General features: G+C 36.2%; 2 protein-coding genes across 3 annotated transcripts in view; one reads left to right on the top strand and one right to left on the bottom strand.

Annotated features, from left to right (window-relative positions):
* Window positions 1-21,161, bottom strand: part of LOC142336435 (uncharacterized) — a 289,933-nt gene that overhangs the window by 122,646 nt on the left and 146,126 nt on the right. The gene's annotated exons all lie outside the window — the stretch shown is intronic.
* LOC142336431 (fanconi-associated nuclease 1-like) lies at window positions 18,093-21,160 on the top strand. The gene has a single exon (XM_075385263.1). The coding sequence runs from the start codon at window positions 18,597-18,599 to the stop codon at window positions 20,877-20,879; it is 2,283 nt and encodes a 760-aa protein (XP_075241378.1). The 5' UTR covers window positions 18,093-18,596; the 3' UTR covers window positions 20,880-21,160.

The raw sequence follows: 21,161 nt of genomic DNA on the forward strand, positions 1-21,161 counted from the left end.
ATATGGTGTACGAAATAACTTAGTGGATGCAATTCCACCTACTTCAGGCAAGCAGATTTTCATGCACGAGGATAGCACAGAATAAAGAAAAATACCTCGCTTGTATGTCAGCATGTAAGCGAAAGCGGCAGCTCACGTGAGTTTTATTGGGGTTTGATTTTTCTGAGTGACCAAATTTTGACAATCAGGTTGATATAAAGTGTATCCCTTTCATAAATTCTATTATTTGCTGTATTTGGGATATGAACACCTTTTCATTGGTCTTAATTATTATTGGTCCTTATTGGTTTCAAGTGGGTATCAATTATATTAGTCAGTGGTATTTTTATGCACTTTTTGGCCCATTTTTTGTCTGACCAATTTAACTTCTGATAGTTAAACGTCTGGTCAAAACCGTGATATACAGGTAAATCCCGCCGCTAAAGGACTCGACTTTAAAAGAAATTGCTTAGGGACTGAAAACTCCCATGGACTTGACCCTAAATACTGATTTATTATTATTATTATTCCTTACGCCCCGCCCTCAACCATTACGTACACTACGTCACGCACTCTCACTACAGCAAGCAACTAAAGCTTGCTGGTCGTATGAGAGGAATTCGCCGATGTTAGTCGGTTGTGATCTAATATTGTTTTGAAGAAAAAATATCGCTATTTGGATAGCGGTTTTGAAACTTTTAAAACTGTAACCAAATTGTCAGTCAATAACCAAATTTAATTGTTTAATTGGATCTCGATTTTAATTACAGTGAGTTCATATTCTTTAATGTGTATATATATTTTAATTTCTGAGTGCAAATTTTTCTGCATGGTTTGGTCACTAAAGACACAGAAATTTTTAAATACATTAGCTTTTTGCCCGTTTTTTATACGCAAGCTAATGTAACAAACACAAAGGTAATCGAAAGTGTTCAGAAAAGGAGTTTGAGATGGATCAACAGCACAAGCAATAACAATTATAAAGAACTACTTTATTGCAGTCGTATCTTACCGCTTTCTTTATATCTACAATTACAGGATTTAATTCTTTCTAAATTTCTTACGGGTCATTTCAACTTCAACATTGATCAATTTGTCTACTTGAAGACCACCACAAGTTCATTATGGAGTGACAACGAACTGAAATTCGATCATTCAAAACCACGCCTTGAAATCTGCCAGCAAAGCTTCTTCTTTAGGACTTTTGCTCTCCCGAACAGAATTCCACAGTTTGAAAATGCAACGGGTTTGAAAAGTCGTTCACTCAATTATCTGTGGCATCATTTGGAAACGAATTACAACGAACTAGTCAGCGATACGTGGAAAATTTAACAGCAATCATGGACAAAGAGTAATGTCTAAACTTTGATTGGATTTAAAGTTAAGCCATTTCTATTTAGATTTAGTTAAATCTTATTAGTGGAGAAAATGTATGAATTATACATTGAGATGGATCAACAGCACAATTGGCGCGGTGACACAATTGCAAGTCACGACTAAGTTTGAAATAGACAGCGTCTGCTTGCTCATTTTCTCTACTCTCATTGGTTATTGAAGAAAAGTCAGCTTCATACTAGAAGCTCAATCAGGCCCAGGAAAAAAATTTCGTCCCAGCTGCAAAGCAGGCACACCTCTTGCATTTGATTTGCCTGTTTTTTGTTGCTGCAATCTTACTCTCTCACTTATGCAGTTATAAAGGTGGGTTAAACTTTGATTCACCAGACAAACAAAAATTGCCTTCACAATCATAAATGCTGACTTACAGGTATAAGATATTGCGAAAAACCTTCAAAAAAACTCAAATGGTTGGCTACCGCTCTTTCCAGGCAAAATTGTTGTCTTGCATTCAGTAAATTCTTTTAATTGTGGAAATGAAGTGTGGATATGATGAGACTCACAATAGTCGGTGGTTGCTTCCTCGAAATCATTCTTGATTACCTGTATGGAAGCGGTGAGCCACAGGCGGTTTTAAGTGGTATCCAACAGGGCTCCCTGTTCGGTCCCTTATCATTTCGCATCCTCATCAATGACCTATCTGACGTGTTGAAATTCAGTGAACTATTCATCTCTGCAGACGACCTAAAGCTCCTTTTCGCAGGAGAAACCGGTTAGCAAATTCAAGAAGACTTGAATAGCATTCAGCACATGTTGAAGACAAACAAAACGGATCTGGCAATTGAAAAGTGAGCTGCACTAAAATTTCATTACCACTCCGGAGACCTGCACAGCGTTGACTCCATCAAAGATCTTGATATTTTTGTAACTATGGACATGACCAGACACGTAGGAAAGCCAACAGGGCTCTTCAACTACTCCGAAGAAACGTTTCACCGAAAGTCAATGTGTCCGTCAAACTCGGACTATAAAAATCCATTCTTCCGCCAGTACTGCTCTACGGAATGAACTGCGTACGGCTGTTCAATAAGAGACTTAGAGAGCTTTCAAAAACGTGCCTAGAACTGCGTCTGCTATGAATCCGATGGAAGCTACGTATCCTCAACGTACTACTACTCCCGCTCCATGCGGTGCAACAAAATTCTTTTCATGTGCAAACTATTTGTTGAAGGAGAACATAACATCAACATTCCCGCTTGCAACTCTGAATCTGGTAGCTCCACGATGTTTTTCAAGTTAAAAAAGGAAGAAAAAAAGGACTCGTGGAAAATTTGTCCACCGGAATTGCAGAGTCATTAACAGAATAAACAAAAAAACCCAGTTTGACAAACCTTTCGGTCTGAAATTGCGAATAATCAACCTGATGTGAAAGCTTGTCGACAACAGATTCTCTGATTCCAACCCTTGCACATAACAACTATATTGCGACTGCTGTGACTCGCAACATTTGGACATCGTTGTAATCAGAAGTAATCGGCTTTCATCAATTTTGTTGCTGGCAAGAGGCCCCTAGTTTACTAAACCAGAAGTCGATGGCTATTTGCTTTCTACAATATAGCGGAGAATTAAGGATTAGAGCAAAAGAAAGCTACAATTGACAACGAATTTCCAAGCGTTTTACACCACAAGAAACCTCAAAATGCGTACCACGTTACAGTCCAGTTTTTATCTGCATCTTAACTGACATATGGTGTACGAAATAACTTAGTGGATGCAATTCCACCTACTTCAGGCAAGCAGATTTGCATGCACGAGGATAGCACAGAATAAAGAAAAATGCCTCGCTTGTATGTCAGCATGTAAGCGAATGCGGCAGCTCACGTGAGTTTTATTGGGGTTTGATTTTTCTGAGTGACCAAATTTTGACAATCAGGCTGATATAAAGTGTATCCCTTTCATAAATTCTATTATTTGCTATATTTGGGATATGAACACCTTTTCATTGGTCTTAATTATTATTGGTCCTTATTGGTTTCAAGTGGGTATCAATTATATTAGTCAGTGGTATTTTTATGCACTTTTTGGCCCATTTTTTGTCTGACCAATTTAACTTCTGGCGTCAAAACCGTGATATACAGGTAAAGCCCGCCGCTAAAGGACTCGACTTTAAAAGAAATTGCTTAGGGACTGAAAACTCCCATGGACTTGACCCTAAATACTGATTTATTATTTTTATTATTCCTTACGCCCCGCCCTCAACCATTACGTACACTACGTCACGCACTCTCACTACAGCAAGCAACTAAAGCTTGCTGGTCGTATGAGAGGAATTCGCCGATGTTAGTCGGTTGTGATCTAATATTGTTTTGAAGAAAAAATATCGCTATTTGGATAGCGGTTTTGAAATTTTTAAAACTGTAACCAAATTGTCAGTCAATAACCAAATTTAATTGTTTAATTGGATCTCGATTTTAATTACAGTGAGTTCATATTCTTTAATGTGTATATATATTTTAATTTCTGAGTGCAAATTTTTCTGCATGGTTTGGTCACTAAAGACACAGAAATTTTTAAATACATTAGCTTTTTGCCCGTTTTTTATACGCAAGCTAATGTAACAAACACAAAGGTAATCGAAAGTGTTCAGAAAAGGAGTTTGAGATGGATCAACAGCACAGGCAATAACAATTATAAGGAACTACTTTATTGCAGTCGTATCTTACCGCTTTCTTTATATCTACAATTACAGGATTTAATTCTTTCTAAATTTCTTACGGGTCATTTCAACTTCAACATTGATCAATTTGTCTACATGAAGACCACCACAAGTTCATTATGGAGTGACAACGAACTGAAATTCGATCATTCAAAACCACGCCTTGAAATCTGCCAGCAAAGCTTCTTCTTTAGGACTTTTGCTCTCCCGAACAGAATTCCACAGTTTGAAAATGCAACGGGTTTGAAAATCGTTCACTCAATTATCTGTGGCATCATTTTGAAACGAATTACAACGAACTAGTCAGCGATACGTGGAAAATTCAACAGCAATCATGGACAAAGAGTAATGTCTAAACTTTGATTGGATTTAAAGTTAAGCCGTTTCTATTTAGATTTAGTTAAATCTTATTAGTGGAGAAAATGTATGAATTATTGAATGCATTAGTTGTAGATAACTTGCCATTAGAAGGATTGGATTTGTGGAATTGGAGTAGTAGAAAGATTTTGAATAGTCGAAGGAGAAGATGTAGAAGGAATGAAGAAGAGTATTGATTGTTAAAATTGTTATTGTTTTGGGATAAATGTATTTTAATTATCAACAGATACTAGATAAAACAACCAGAGACAAGAAATAAAAGTTGGTGACAGGAGAAATAGCAGTTAGAGATAACGATAACAGTTGCATTTTTCGAACACAAAAGATTGTTTATCTTCTAAAGTTTCGATGGAAATCTAATTATGTTTGACAATTCGAATTTCAATACTTTTAACGTTCTTGACAAAAATATCAAAGTTAGAGTTCACAAAGACATTGGTCCCAGTTTATCTTACTCAATAAATAATTTCGAAATAGCAATTTTCATGTTTTACCAAATCGACAGTCGACCTGGTATTCATATATTTTACACTAATGAAATTGAGAATGACTTTACTGAAATTAAATCAACTCTCACCTCCAACACAAACTGTATAACTAATTTGCACCCCCGAATTTAAATGAATTTTGCTTTTTATACAGTATTGAACAAATTTGATGATATTCAAACGGCAAAATGACAGACGTTACAGCAATGGCTACGGCAATTACGACTGCTATTCAAACAAGCATCACAGGAACAAGTTCAAGACAAACTGTCGTTCGCAATCCATTTTCCGGTGGCGAAACAGAAGTTTTTCGAACTTTCAAGGAACAGATCAGAAGCTCAGTGTCACTTGCGCAAGTACCCAACAACGCTAAATTGGATTACCTGAAACAGCATTTGACAGGCGGTGCACTAGCTTTCTTCTTGGAAATTCCAACAGCAGACAGAAACACATTTGACAAAGCAATCCAAGCTTTCGAAAACCGATATCTAAATGCAAACAGAATAGAACTGTTCAAGCTGAATTTTCAGGAACGAAAATTCAATTTATCAAGAGAGACTCCAGAAGATAATTTAACAGATCTGACGAGATTGACGAATTTAGCATTTCCAAATCCAACAGGCGGAGATAGATCACAGGAGAGAACCAGACGGATACGTGATGCATTCATAAGTGGCATGCCTTCCCAACTACAGCCTAAATTGTTGATGGAGCTAGATACAAAAACAGCTCAAGAACTTTGCACATTTGACTCCAAGAGGTTAGCTTTGAAAAACATTCTACCAGATGAAGAAGCAACAAGTAAAGCTTTTAACGCCCTTTCTTTTAATGAGACAACAAATTTAATGACGGAAGCGCTTAATTCGATTGCTGCTACCAATAGCGAATTAATAAAAATGCAGAAAGAACTCAGAAATAATATGCAAAGATTCTCGAGGGGCATTATCCAAAGAAGGCCATATAGGGGCTTCATGCGTTCAAGGGGAAACGCCAACAACAACAACTGTCGCGGACAAAACTCATTTGCTAACCGGCCGCACCAGAAAAGAGGAAGTTGGACTAATCGCGGACAACTGTCACAACGCTTTGAATATTCCTATCGAGGAAGAGGTAACCTGTTTTGTCACTTCTGTGGACAACCAGGACACAAAAGAAGTGACTGCTGGTTTCGACCGCTACCAGAACGTGGGACAAACATACTATTCAACAGATTTGACCCCTCAAAAAACTGAAAAAAACACATTATATAACGGCTATTGTCCCAGCATGAAAAACTAGCAAAATTTCTTTAATAGAAGAGAAGCTTTTCTACGTACCGTTTATTTTTGATACCTTCCACATTAACGCTTTATTGGACACGGGCGCATTTTCAAGCGCATTGCCAATTAAACTCTTCAACTTGATACTGAATAAGGAGCCAAGCAAGATCCTCAAATCGTCAAAAGTATTTCCCGAATCAGTCAAATTGGCAGATGGTAGAGTTATCGGTGTTGAAAAGTGCGTTTAAGTTCAAATAACAATCGGGAATTGTCAATTTACAGAAGAATTCTTAATCTTAAAAAATATGACTTCAGCGTTACTCGGCCTTCCATTCTTTCGCAAAAACAATATTGTAATACATCCCTTTAAAGGTCTTCATTGTTTACCGGAACTAACTATCTCATTGGCCTTATCAAGAAAGTACGATAGAAAGTTATCGAAACAACAAATTTTACATACATTCTCAAAAATTACTATACATCCGAATCAAAAAGCTTTGAAAAACATTCTACCAGATGAAGAAGCAACAAGTACAGTTTTTAACGCCCTTTCTTTTAATGAGACAACAAATTTAATGACGGAAGCGCTTAATTCGATTGCTGCTACCAATAGCGAATTAATAAAAATGCAGAAAGAACTCAGAAATAATATGCAAAGATTCTCGAGGGGCATTAACCAAAGAAGGCCATATAGGGGCTTCATGCGTTCAAGTGGAAACGCCAACAACAACAACTATCGCGGACAAAACTCATTTGCTAACCGGCCGCACCAGAATAGAGGAAGTTGGACTAATCGCGGACAACTGTCACAACGCTTTCAATATTCCTATCGAGGAAGAGATAACCTGTTTTGTCACTGCTGTGGACAACCAGGACACAAAAGAAGTGACTGCTGGTTTCGACCGCTACCAGAACGTGGGACAAACATCCTATTCAACAGATTTGACCCCTCAAAAAACAGAAAAAAACACATTATATAACGGCTATTGTCCCAGCATGAAAAACAAGCAAAATTTCTTTAATAGAAGAGAAGCTTTTCTACGTACCGTCTATTTTTGATACCTTCCACATTAACGCTTTATTGGACACGGGCGCATTTTCAAGCGCATTGCCAATTAAACTCTTCAACTTGATACTGAATAAGGAGCCAAGCAAGATCCTCAAGTCGTCAAAAGTATTTCCCGAATCAGTCAAATTGGCAAATGGTAGAAATATCGGTGTTGAAAAGTGCGTTTAAATTCAAATAACAATTGGGAGTTGTCAATTTACAGAAGAATTCTTAATCTTAAAAAATATGACTTCAACGTTACTCGGCCTTCCATTCTTTCGCAAAAACAATATTGTAATACATCCCCTTAAAGGTCTTCTTTGTTTACCGGAACTAACTATCTCATTGGCCTTATCAAGAAAGTACGATAGAAAATTATCGAAACAAAAAATTTCACATACATTCTCAAAAATTACTATACATCCGAATCAACAAGAAATTATTGAATGTGAACTGATTAACCCAGACAAAGCTTATGAATATGCTTCAGGATTGATAGAACCTTCAATTCAATTTGAAAGTAAGTCAGGCCTTTGCATAATGCCTTCTATTAGTAAATTGGATGGAAATTGCCGAACTTACTTTGGAATCATGAATCTCAATCCAAACAAAATCAAAATTACAGCAAAACCAACAGTAGCAAAATTTGAAGTTTTAACATCAAAACAAGCGTCATTTATCAAGCCAATTCATCCCTCACTTTGTAGTCTGATTAAAAGTTATGAACAGGATAATAACTATCTTAAATCAGCACAAAACTTGCGTCAACAAGCATTTCACGAAAAGTCTGATGGCTTTTGGTTTCCAACACCTGAAAATTGCAAAGACGCCTCAAAACTTATGGGAGTAGAAAAGAAAAATTATGAGTCTCTAATGAAATTTAAGGAAGAAGAAATGCTTGATCCAACCATTAATGACACCAAGCGAAAACCATTTCGCAAAAAATTTAATTGGGATGAGTCAATATTCAATATCAGTCAAAAGAAAAAAATGGAAGAACTGTTGGTGCGCTTTCATAAAATTTTTACACAACACCTATTAGATTTAGTGAAAAATACCGACAGTCCAGTCAAATTGACACCTGAGCATAACCGTCTGGTATATTCCCCAAATGCGATAACTCCGATACACTTACGTGACGAACTAATTATTCAACTCGCACTTATGCAATATTATGATATCATAACAACGTTACCATTTTCGAAGTATTCGTCACCGATCTTCGCCCAACGAAAGTCAAGCGGAAAACTACGAATTCTGATTGATCTTAGAAAAATAAACCACTTACTTAGACATGATACTCGAATCATAATTTTTATATTCCGACAATGGCTGATGCCAGTGCTCATTTAGCTGGTAAATCATTTTTTGCAAAAGATCGCCTACGGCCTTCAGTGCTTGTGTAAACAAACACCTTCATGCATGCGTTGCAAGCGATAGATGCTTTGTTTATTTCGATGACTTGGGGTCAGGAGCAATCGATGGAAATGCATTTATTGAAAATTTAGAACACAGTTTTGTTGAAATAAGAAGTCTGGGATTGAAATTGGCAATGAAAAATGCGAATTCGGAATACCTGAAATTAATTTTCTTGGTCATACAATTACAGGAGACGGCATTAAACCTAAAAAAGATAAGCTAGAAAAATTTATGAGAACAGTAAAATCAACAAAATCTGTATAACAGACAAGAAACTAATTGGATTTATTCAGTACTTTCAGAAATTTATTCCAAACTTGGCTGAAAAACTGCAACCGTTCTTTAAGCTACTGCGAAAAGAAAGCACATTCATTTTAACTTCTGAACATCACATAAGTCTTGAAAAGCTGAAAGATGACCTAGAAAAAGCGTGTTCATTGTCACTAAAGATGGCAAAACCAAACTGTCAATTCGCCATCATGTGTGATGCAAGTTTCTATGCAGCAGGCTTTGTATTACTCATTGAATGTTACTCTATTCCCAATAATACCACATCAAAATCTTACGCACCAGTAGCCTTTGGTTCCCATTTATTCTCTCCAGCACAGCTGAAACATTCAATCTATGTAAAGGAATTTCTTAGTGTACAATATGCCTTTGAAACGTTTGAACATTAAATATGGGGAGTCTCAGACAAACCAATTATTGTGTTAACAGACAACAAAAGTGTAACACGTTTCTTTCAAGCAAAACGGCTACCGGGCAAACTTTGGAACGCTGTTGACTACGTATTCTCATTCAACTGTGTACTAGGCCATATTCCAGTCAAATCAAATGCAGCTTTGGATTACATGTCTTGAGTACATATAAATCCGGCAACAAAAATGAAAATGAAGCTAGAAGATCAAATACCACCACATAAAATCCAAACTGACGTTTTATCAAATACACCAGATAATTCAATAATGTCAGTATACTCTACTGAAGAAATTGCGCCACAAGCTACTCACCAAAAAAATCCAGAAATCATAGTTACAAATGCGGATAATGAAATAGAAGCAAAAATTACAGAGCTGAGTGCACTTCCCTGTAATCAAATATTTGCTGTTTCGGAAGAAAACCCGCTGGATAAATTAGACTTGAGTGAAAGCCTGTTGCCATTGAATGTTGAGAAAGAACAACGCAACGACCCAGACATAGTGAAAGTAAAAACCTGGATATTGAAAAAAATTAAACCGGAAACGACGTATTCAACGTATGACTTGAAGAATTACCATAAGTACCTTAGCCGACTAACATTAGAACATGGGATACTGTATAGAAAGTTCTTTGATCATACAGGACAAAATTACCATAAACAGTTTGTTGTTTCTAAACATTTACGAACAGAGTAACTGTACCGTTTTCACAACAGTAAAATGAAGGGACACTTGGGAATACAAAAAACAGTACGTGAATCCGCAAAAAGTACAATTTTCCTGGTTTCACTGACTTTCTAGTAGTGTATATTAATAATTGTTTAACGTGCGCACAAGCAAAATCTCCACAGCACAAATACTTAACACCTCCACTCAATCCAGTCAGTTCTAACACCAGCCTACCAGCTCACATGCTCCAAATAGACATTGCAGGAAAATTACCCCATAGTGGCGGGTTTTCCTATATTTTGACCGGAATGGACGTTTTTACAAAATATATGTTCGCGCAACCACTCACTTCAATATCGGCAGAATCAGTAGCAAAGTATCGTGTACAATGGTTTATGCGACACTCATATATACCACTTTTAATAATCACTGATCAAGGTTCACAACTTGTTTCAAAATTACTCCATGAACTCGCAAACGTTTTAGAAATGAAGCTCGAGCATGCTACAGTAAAGCACGCACAAAAAATTGGTGTAGTTGAGCGATCTCACGGACCACGGAGGCGCTATTTAAGAATACACGATTACAACACGATTGGCATAAGCAAGTAGACTTAGCAGTATTCCAACACAATACTAGCTACCATACAACTATCGGTTGCCCACCGACGATACTTTTTCTTGGCCGCATTCCAATGAATCCTATAGATATAAGATTTAACAACAGAACATTGTACCATCAAAGTATCAGGTTTGACTACATATCTGATTTACAGAGCAAAATGACGACACTTTTCGGGCATACAAAAGAATTATTCGTGAAATCTTTCAACAAATATAAAGAATACTATGATAGAAAAGCAGCGGCCACGCAACTGAAATTAAATAAATTTTGTGTCATGTTGAGCCCAAAACTGTCTAACGAGCAAAAGAAAATTAGCAACCTACAATGTAAATAGAATTGGCAATATCGAATTGAGAAAGTTCTTTCCAGAAGCAATTACCTAGACAGAAATGTTAATACAATCCATACTCAAATAGTCCACAGAGTTCGATTAAAACCTATCACACCACAGTACGAAATAAAAGACCTTGCTAATATTGACAGTAAACAGTTCACTCCAGATCCTTTAGTGACTGAAGTTTTACGAGAATCCGAAATTTTTCACAGTAGTTTAGAAGAAATGCTTTACAAACCATGGGATTTAAATAGAGTAACCAAAGTAGAAACAAAAATAACAAAATCGAAACAGAATAATCAACCAACAGACAATACCCCGGAAAGGAGAACAGCTGATTCAAGCTTCTCTAATAGCCAAACAAAATCAAGTGCTGACTCATCAAATTCGATCTTTAAAACTCCGGAATCAATTAGAAATGATCCAGTACATTCAACATCAAGTTCAGAAGTTTTAAGTCCAAAACCCCTCAGTACAAGAAAAGCGACCCCAACACCTGAACCAAACGCACCAGTATCAAATTTAGCAAAAATAGCAGATTAAAAAGGCTGAAAGAGCGGCACAATCAAGTAGTTATAACTCAACTCCACTTTCAACGGCTCAAAAACCAGTTCAACAAACTGTAACAGTGCAAGCTAAACAACACTCTCCGCAAGTCTCCAACACGGTTTCACGATATGGTCAAGTCAAGAAACAGACTCAGCATTTTCAATCTAGTTAGAGAATTTTCTACCAATAAAAATTTTCTATTTAAATTACCACAACATTATTTCTTCTATAAAAACAACGCATTGATATTCGAGTGTGTTTATGTTCATATAGATTACTTTCCTAACTTAATTGCATTACACACTGAATGAACACCAACCACTGCAAATTTGCCTCTGGCAAAACTGTAAAATGCACAAATCGAAAGAAAAGAAATGAAAATCTTTATCCCAAATTATTCATGTTCATAACAAAATTATGATTAGAAAAACCTACAAAAATGCAATTATTTCAAGTTACAATGAAAAATTGAAAAATCCGTCTGCATACGATTGTAGCTTAGGTTCTTGTGCATTGAATGAACCCATACTCATTATCAAAACTTTTATATGCTAGCAGCGTAAATTGTAATACTTTACAAAAAAGTACTTTTATTGGGCAATTTGGTCATTTGGCCGCCGTTGAATTTCAACTCCAGCCCGACATGTTTGATACGAGTTCCAGAGACTTGTTATGCTGTAGAAACTAATTGAATGCAGTTCATTCACCTGTGTCTCTGCAAACACCACGGTGCAATTTTAGCTGAAGGCTTTCTACAAATAATACAAACAAATTCTTATAATTATATTCCTATATTCCCTAAACTATTTCTCTAAATTTTTTATAACTACATCCTTTTTTCGCTTTTCTTCATATTTTGCTTTCTGACCAGGCAAGAAGAAACTCCGCTTGCGACTTTTACATGGACCAGCAGGGCGACCGCGTTTACTTGTACTAGTGGTAATAACAAATTTTGTCCACAAGAAGCATACAATTGTAAATGCTCCGTTATTCCACGGACTCTTCCAAGTTGATTATCACGAAAACTACTCTATTCAGCAGTTCCTTTTATGCCATGAAAGTTAGTCAGACTTTTGAACGCATTGTTTTGTAAATCATTGCCATATTTGCTGAGTGTTTCTTGTGCGCGACTAATATCATTTTTATTTTTCGCCTCCCAACCCAAGACAAGTGACGGACCGGTTGTGAATGTTTAAACTGAATGCGCGCATAAAGCAGGCTGGCAGAGGAAAAGAGATTTGTTTGGAATGTAATAGTACATGGAATGTTTGTATTTACCCGGGCCATTCTTTACAAATTGAATGAAATTCTTAACACTTCTAAGTTGCCTTTCCAGTAAAACACTTTGTTTGCCACGGTTACAAATTATTAATAATTTTTCACCAACAGGAGTATATGAAATTGAATCTTTCCACCAGTTTCAACGTGTCCATCTGTATAATATGGATTAAATTGAAATAATGCATCAAAATTAGTAAAATTGTACAACTCGAATAGTAAAATTGTAGGAATAGAAAACGTACATAAATTTAACAAAGAAGAACTTGCAGGAAATGAAAATTCGTTTAAATCAGAATCAGGACAGGAATGAGTTTGGTAAATTCGTGATTAACGACAACTGTTTGTTACAGTTGAAGGCAGAGTGTAATAATTATTAACAATTTCACGAAATTGATTCAAATTACTAATATTTTAAACATCGTCTATAAAGCTATTATGAATTTTGAACAAATTATGGTTTGTTATATCAACGGGTACCTTCATCCAGCTGTTATTTATTATATAATTAAACCTTTGATTGTTGAACTCCGCCATAACATCAGCCCAATTTGAACCACCTTGAACATTGATAATTGGTACAGGTTTCCAGCCAATGGATATTAAAGTGGAGTCATTATAGAAGCTGTTCTTAAATAATTCAATTTTCTCATACAATGATAACAAAAAATTTCGCGTATTTGGCATGTTTTATCTTAAATATAAACTACATCTCATTTCATTACGAATGGAGAATGTTTTAGTTGTTTACCTTTGAATCTCTAGAAATTGAGTTACACTGAAAAATTAAATTTCAGAGGTACTCAGCAAAAGTACAACAACAGAGCAGCAATTAAACACGGCCAGCAGCATACCCACAATACACAGGCCAGAGAGAACAACCACCAATGCTGAATAACAGAAGATTCCAAATCCTCTGAAACGCAGGGATACTCCACACTATCCGATGTGAAGACAACCACCCCAGACTCCAAGAAAATGGTTGCATCTTTGCAACACAAAACTTTTGTTTCAACGTCTACATTGATCCCATTACAGGCCGAAGCCAACACAAAGAGAAACACAAAGAAGCGAAACAAGTTTCAACTGAAAACATAATTACCATTAGTGATGAGTTAAATTATTTCATACATTACGTTACAACAGAAGATACTAAAAACAAACATTTCACTTCAGTTATCAGAATAATGCTAAAATTATGCAAAATTTAAACAAAAAGTTACATGTTGAAAGGTGGGGTCTAGTCTAGACCCCCCACTATTTTTAGAAATTTGCAAAAACAAAAATAAAATGCAACTATTAAACATTTACGACGAAACAACAAAATTACACGCTACAGTTCAACAAGACGGCTTTCGGCATGAGAAATGCAACAAATTAATCTTAGAGTTTTTAAAACAAAATTATTACTGCATGATATATTTTTTGAAGAACCTAGTTACCTAAAAACGCTTTTAGCAGAGCCCGCTGATATTTTCTTGAGAGTCTCAATGCTTGAAGCTATTATTTTCAAATACAATGGATTGATGAAAACTCAGTAGGTACAAATTATTCTTAGCTTGGTCACCTAAGGATAAAAACCAAATCCTACCAAAAATCTGTCAAATTCTCACAAAATTGTTTTGCTACCATATCTTAGTCTAATAGTTACAGTAACTATTTCATCGAGTTATTGCGAATAGCAAAACAACGGCATAGAATTTGTTTACCAACAAAAACTTTTGTTAGCTGAAAAGTTTATCAACGTTCAATTTTTGGTTCCTTTACCAAAACTTAATGAAACAATTGACGAGCAAATCAACAATCTGACAACTACTTTATCAACAGCATGGAGCAAATACAAGTTCGATTGCGACTTGTCAAATATGTCAACGAATGAATCATCGCTGAATTTTGAATTGTTTTCAAAACACGTTGAAAAACAACTACAAGCAGCCAAAAATGACATACGAGAACTTCAAGATGAACTAATTGAGACAATGGGTTCAACAACATCAGTGAGTAATTACTCATCTTACAGAAGCAAAAGAGGAGCTGGCTCAATAGCGTTCGGAGCATTAACTGCTTTATCAGCAGGGGCAGGCATTGCATGTACGAGAAAAACCAAAGCATAATTTTAAACAATGCTATTAAATTGCTAAATGAAAATACGAGACGCTTAATTGCATGTATATAGTATTTCTACGCATGAGACGAGCTGCTACAAGTGGAAACAAACTTAGCAGCTTCACTGCTCGCAATTAACAATGAAATTAAAGCCTACAGATTCGCTGTTTACGCCTACAAACTCTATTTACTGAATTCTGTCGTGTCAATGGTTAACAAAGTTATACCGATGTCTCTACTACCACGATCAATGCTAATGAAATTCTTCAAAGGTAGCTTTAACTCAAGTTCAACAGACAGATAGATTAACACTTTTTATTCCATTGAACCAAAGCCTTACATATTACGAGACAAAGATGTTGAAAAATGTAGCTGTAGTCATTTCAGGAATGATTTTCACCCTGACAGTGCCCTTTGCATCTGGATCGACAGCTCTCAACTATAGAGCAACTCCAGTACCAATGCCAAACGTAGGCGAAGATGGATACGCCTCTCAATATGAATTGGAATCAAATTATATTGCAATAGCTGAATCTACAAACCGCATAGCATTACTCTCACAACCACAAATTGACAACTTGGTGGGCTCCAGTAGCTTTTCTGTATGCATAAATGGATTCTCATTGGAAACCACAGAAAATGCGTGTCTTGGTTCACTACTAATTGGTATTCAGTTCTCAGCATTACAGAATTGTAAATTCTTGACGGTCCAAGTTCCGATTAAGGAAAAAGCGAAAAATCTTGGTAATGGTAAAGGGCTGATAACATCATCCAGTAAAAATTTCGATCTTTTTCTCAGTGATTTGAAACATAAGGACCATCTTAAACGAACGAAACTTCCTGGGTGTCAGGTATGTGTATTAGAATTAAAATGCGGACCAAAAATAGAGGCTAGCTCAATGGAATTGAGAGCGGATATGTTTTCTTGCAAAAATGAAAGCGCAAAAAAGATTGACATCAAACTAGCTGATCCATTACAGCACCTCTTTAGTAAGCTACCAGATTTAGCGGAACTACCACACCTCTCATCAACATCTGAAGCTCGCAGACAAATTGTCGAACAAGTACATTTAAAAAAAATGGTAACGATGCCTAAATTCACAGAAAATCACTCGATAAATTAGACGAGAATTCAGAACCTATTATTCTCAACATGAAAAACTTGAGACCAAGCATTCAGAACAAATTTCGAGAAGCTGGAACTATGAAAATGTCAGTAACGATTGGAATTTGGAATTTGTTCTTTTTTTATTTCCTTACTATTGCATTTTTGACTAACATATGTTCTCCAATGTTATCGTCAACGATATGCTAGAGTTCTTACATCAGTGGTTGGTGAAAAGAGAATTAAATCGAAGCCGATGTTGGTTGTGTCCGCTACAGATTATCAGTATCTACAACTACATCCAATGAGTAAATTTGCAAACAAAAATATTGTTTTGATTGAGCAACAGTTGATGCAACACTTCAACCTGACGAATCAAGCGAGTGCTCCAGCAGATATAGACAACATGCAACTTGTTTGTAAACAAATTGCGCAAAACCTAAACACCCCATTTTAATTAATTTATATCTTAAAATTGGATACTCATTGCATGCAAAACTGCAGTATACCAACTATAATACCAAAAGCCGTCCTGTTGATGTGGTATTGTTTAAATGCTTCAAAGAATCAATGCTTTATGATTGAATGCTAAGTAGTATAATCTCTAGTATTGAAGAAGCGCAGAGTAATATCTAAACTTTGATTGGGTTTAAAGTTAAGCCATTTCTATTTAGATTTGGTTAAGTCTTATTGGTGGAGAAAAGGTATGAATTATTGAATGAATTAGTTGTAGATAACTTGCCATTAGAAGGAATGGATTTGTAGAATTGAAGCAGTAGAAAGATTTTGAATGGTTGAAGGAGAAAATTTAGAAAGAATGAAGAAGAGAATTGATTGTTAGAATTATTATTGTTTTGGGATAACTGCTAGACCTACATCCGAAGACCTAAAATATATTTTAATTATCAACAGATACTCGATAATATAACCAGAGACAACCAACATAAGTCAAAGAAACGGGACACAGTCTCCGCGCCTGACGACACCGAAGGGCCAAATCCCTACTACTACTACTAATACTACTGTCTTTTTTTCTTCAAAATGAACTTCTAGTGGAATATTTGGCTGATTCTTACACTACAGAGATGTGTTTGAATGTAAGATATAGTGTCTAACTATATAAGTTATAATTTTTTTAAATCATTTTCCCTTTTCAATTGATTGCAATTAGTGTTACCAATTTTTCTGGTCTAAAAGGGGGAAGAGCGATTGTCAATTGGAAAGACAAGACAAATTGGGGTCTTTCCCAGTAGAGCCCCTACCCTTCGCTTATGAATTACCATAAATATACAGTATTTAGTGCTACAGATTGAAAGACCCTCAATTTGTGCTTGATTTATTCTGTCCCCCATTACCTATTGTGATTGCACGTCACTATGTAAAATTAGAACTCGCGTCTGGCGGAGTGTGCATAAAAGTTATATGCCCACTAAGTTGGGGAGGGAGCGAAACAGAATGGATCCTTTCTTTTTGGTGGCAGCCGTATTGGCCAACAGGGGGTTTAGCCGACAACCAAAAAATGAGAAATTTAGCCAACAATTTAAGTAAAATGAGCAATAAAATTTATTCTGAAGCTGTGATTGGCCAATTTAAAACACTATTTTGTAAGCGGACAGATATACCGTAGTTTTTTTTTAAAGGAAACCAATTTGTCTAATAAAAATAACTTCCAATATTTAAAACAAACGTTTTCGAACTTTACGTTCATCGTCAGTTTAAAACTGTTTTACAAATTGTTAAAAGATAAAATGAATATGTAAAGGAAACCAATTTGTCGATTTAAAATTACTTCCAATATTTAAAACAAACGTTTTCGAACTTTACGTTCATCGTCAGGTTAAAACTGTTTTTACAAATTGTTAAAGGATAAAATGAATATGTATTTACATTTGTCTGAGACGACAATTAAAACAATTCTAGAAACTATTTTACGAAATCAATCGAAAATTTTTCCCCATATACAATATTTAGCCTATTTACAACTCATATTTACATCTGTTATCAATTTATTTAAATACATTCCTATTCCGGATTTTTCGATTTTGGCCATGTTTTGTATTTTTAGGGTTATTCCGAATTTGACCTAACCAGAAGTATCCCTCTTGTGGAGGTTTTGCAAATTTCGTTTTGTCATGCACAAAATGTTTTTTGCCCTATGTATTCTCATCTAGTCAAAATTATGATTTGAACTAATATTTTAGCGTGAGTTCCCTCCCCCTATATTCATCGCGTGTGTTTAGTACCGGCTTCAGCTTGCTGATAGCAACTAGTGTAACGAAGGTCTATCCGTGGTTGGACAGTATTTTACCGCATCTGGCCATGCCTCGCGGGCCATGGCCATGCCTCAGCGGCCCGTGGGACTTGATAGGATTCTATCACAACCGAACCACTGATTTATGGACCAATTATTGACTTTTATTACCAATTATGATAAAACTGTCGGCTAAATTTCTCAATTTTTCCTTTTCGGCTAAACGCCCTGTCGGCCAATTTTCCTAGCCCTTTCTTTTTATATAGAAAGGTACCACGTACATTCGGGGAAACAAAAAGAATCTGCCCACTAAAGACCAACACATTTTAATACCTCTACGTATTTTCAGAAGTAGCTGCTATGGAAATTATTGATATAACCAGTAGCGATGATAGTGAACATGAGGACAAAGAAGAACAATCAGCGTCAAGTAGTGTCCCTACCTCTCAACAAATAAGATCAATTGGAAGAAGTCGGAGGGAATTTGTTGCAAATAAACGCAAAGTAGTTTTACCCGAATCCCTAATTCCCTTAAAAATTAAGCCTGAGTTGAAGAATGCGGACGTGAATGTTAAACTTGAAAAAGAAAAACCGGCCGTTATTTTGAAGGATGATCAAAATACGTACCATAACGCTAATCCTTATTATTCAAACATAATCAAAGTAATGGTTTTTCACTGCTTAACAGACGAATACGAGGGCAGTTTAATTAGGAGTACTCAAAAACAGAAATTGGAATTCTTCACTAATGCTTCTGGTGATGCTCAGAAGCTTTCGATTCGATTGTTTTTGAGGAAGCATATCTGGTTACGAGAAAGCGCACTCAAGTACCCTGAGTTCGGTGATCAAGTTGGTGTTTTGATAGCAGAGCTTGCTGTTCGAAATGTTATTGTTCGGCCATCGGTGTGTGACATGGAAATAGAAGAACTGGTGGATTTGCTGAAAGCACCAGAGCTTTCAAGCATTGCCTCAAAGCTTAAGATCCCTAAGAAAACTGCAGGAAACATGAAAGAAGACTTGATCAAACTTAGCAATCAAAAGTGTGTCTTCTCCGCCAAATCATTGTTGAAGGAAAAAATCAGAAATTTATCATCAGTTTACATCAAAGACTGCTTCAGACTGTCGCATTGGTTTATAGACGCATTAAATACTGTTATTTTTGTTTACACGATGTTTACTCCAAATTTAATTGGGTCAGATTTGTTCGGTGCTTCTGACATTGTATATCGTATACTTAACACCAATAAGAACCCTTTGATCACAGTTAATCGAGATATCAAGTTATTTGAATTCGAGGAGGCTTTCCAAATGTACATGCATCTTTCCACTGTAATAAACGATTTGGACAATTTGATGGTTGTTGAAAAAGATTTCAGCAAATGCTTGTGCGTCATAAAAAGTGCAATCAATAAGTACAACAAGTTCTTGGAATCTAAAGGAAATGTTGAAAACAGTGAACCTGAGATTCCAAAGTATTTGAGAAGATACCAATGCGGCAGCTTAGTCCAGCGTTTGAAATACTTAGAAGTTGAGTGTCACTGCAAACTAAAAGGATACGCCGTTTCTGCAAGACTGATCGAGGAAATCATTGCCAGTAAAAAATTGAGCCGCAGAAAGCTCGGAGAACAATACGACAGATTAGCCCTGATTTATGATGCTCATTTATTTGATCGCAACAAGTGTGTACTAACCATTGAAGCTGCTTTGAAAGCTGATGTTTTGCCGTTTTCGCAATTGGCACTCGCGGAAAGAGCACATAAATTACTTAAAAAGGGAGCCAAAAAAGAAGGTACGAAAAGCAAAGCGGCTGAAAAGGAAAACTTAGTCGACTTAACGGCAGAAAAACAGAAGACTCTGTGCTGGGAATGTTCAAGAATTAATGAAAAATGCTGCGAAATTTTGGGAAAATTTTCTATGGTTAAAATTCTGGAGTTGAAAATTTTTGCACGTAGTTCTCCACATGTTAGGCGAGAACAACGAGCAAGATTTATTTACGGCTCTCGTGACGGTTCAACGACTCTCTGCACGGTCGAGGAGTACGTGTTGGAGTATGCGAAAGATAATTTTAACCTCAAGTATGGAGTACACAGAGAAGGGTTGCTGTTTGAGACTCTTTTCTTTGCTGTTATGGCTGACATTGTTTTCTCATCCGCTGTTAGTAATGTTTATTTTTCCGAGTACCAATCTCGACCCTTAGATTGGATGTCGTCTGAGTTCTATGATAATAGGAAGTATTTGATTGATGAGAGATTTGAAGAACTCGAGAGCAGAGATCGGATGAAAGAACTCGTAAAATCAAACTTAGAAGCATTTCCTGATTGTGTTAACTTAGACGCTCACGAAAAAGGAATTGAAGAAGTTATTGAATTGTTGAACAGTTTCGAGCCTTCACAACTTTGTGCAATATTCAACAAAATTTTGAGCGACTGCTCGATTTCAGGAGTGCCTGATTTAACGTTATGGGGCAGCCGAGGAGAATCAACTGAGACGAATGGACCGGGAAAAAAGTTGATTTTGCTAGAAGTGAAAGGTCCTGGTGATCATTTATCGTATAAGCAAATTGTATGGCTTCATTTTTTCAAAAGTATTGACGTGGATGCTCGCGTTGCTAGAGTCACAACCACTCAAAATGAACTGGATTGATAAAGAAACTCGTTCTATTTCTCTCCCCCTGTATGTTATTGGACAACCTATAGCATGTTTGAAAATAAATGGCGTAGTACAAAACGAGCACCTATAACAATGACACCCTGTTCTGTGATGGAGGAGGGTAAGGGGGTGAATGAACTGAAAACAAACATTGCTAACCGTTTTTGCTACATTTTTACAATTATTGATTGAGCTCATTACCTTTTATGAACTGAGTTTTGTAAATTTTGATATTTGCAACTGGTTTTGCAATTTACGTTAGATGAAAAAATTGTC

The sequence above is a fragment of the Convolutriloba macropyga genome, chromosome 3 (assembly GCF_964194025.1).
Source record: "Convolutriloba macropyga chromosome 3, txConMacr16.3, whole genome shotgun sequence".
Taxonomy (NCBI): Eukaryota; Metazoa; Xenacoelomorpha; order Acoela; family Convolutidae; genus Convolutriloba; species Convolutriloba macropyga.

Bases quoted from the DNA above. Each gene is read 5' to 3' on its own strand.
- LOC142336431 (XM_075385263.1), top strand. From the start codon at position 18,597: ATGGAAATTATTGATATAACCAGTAGCGATGATAGTGAACATGAGGAC.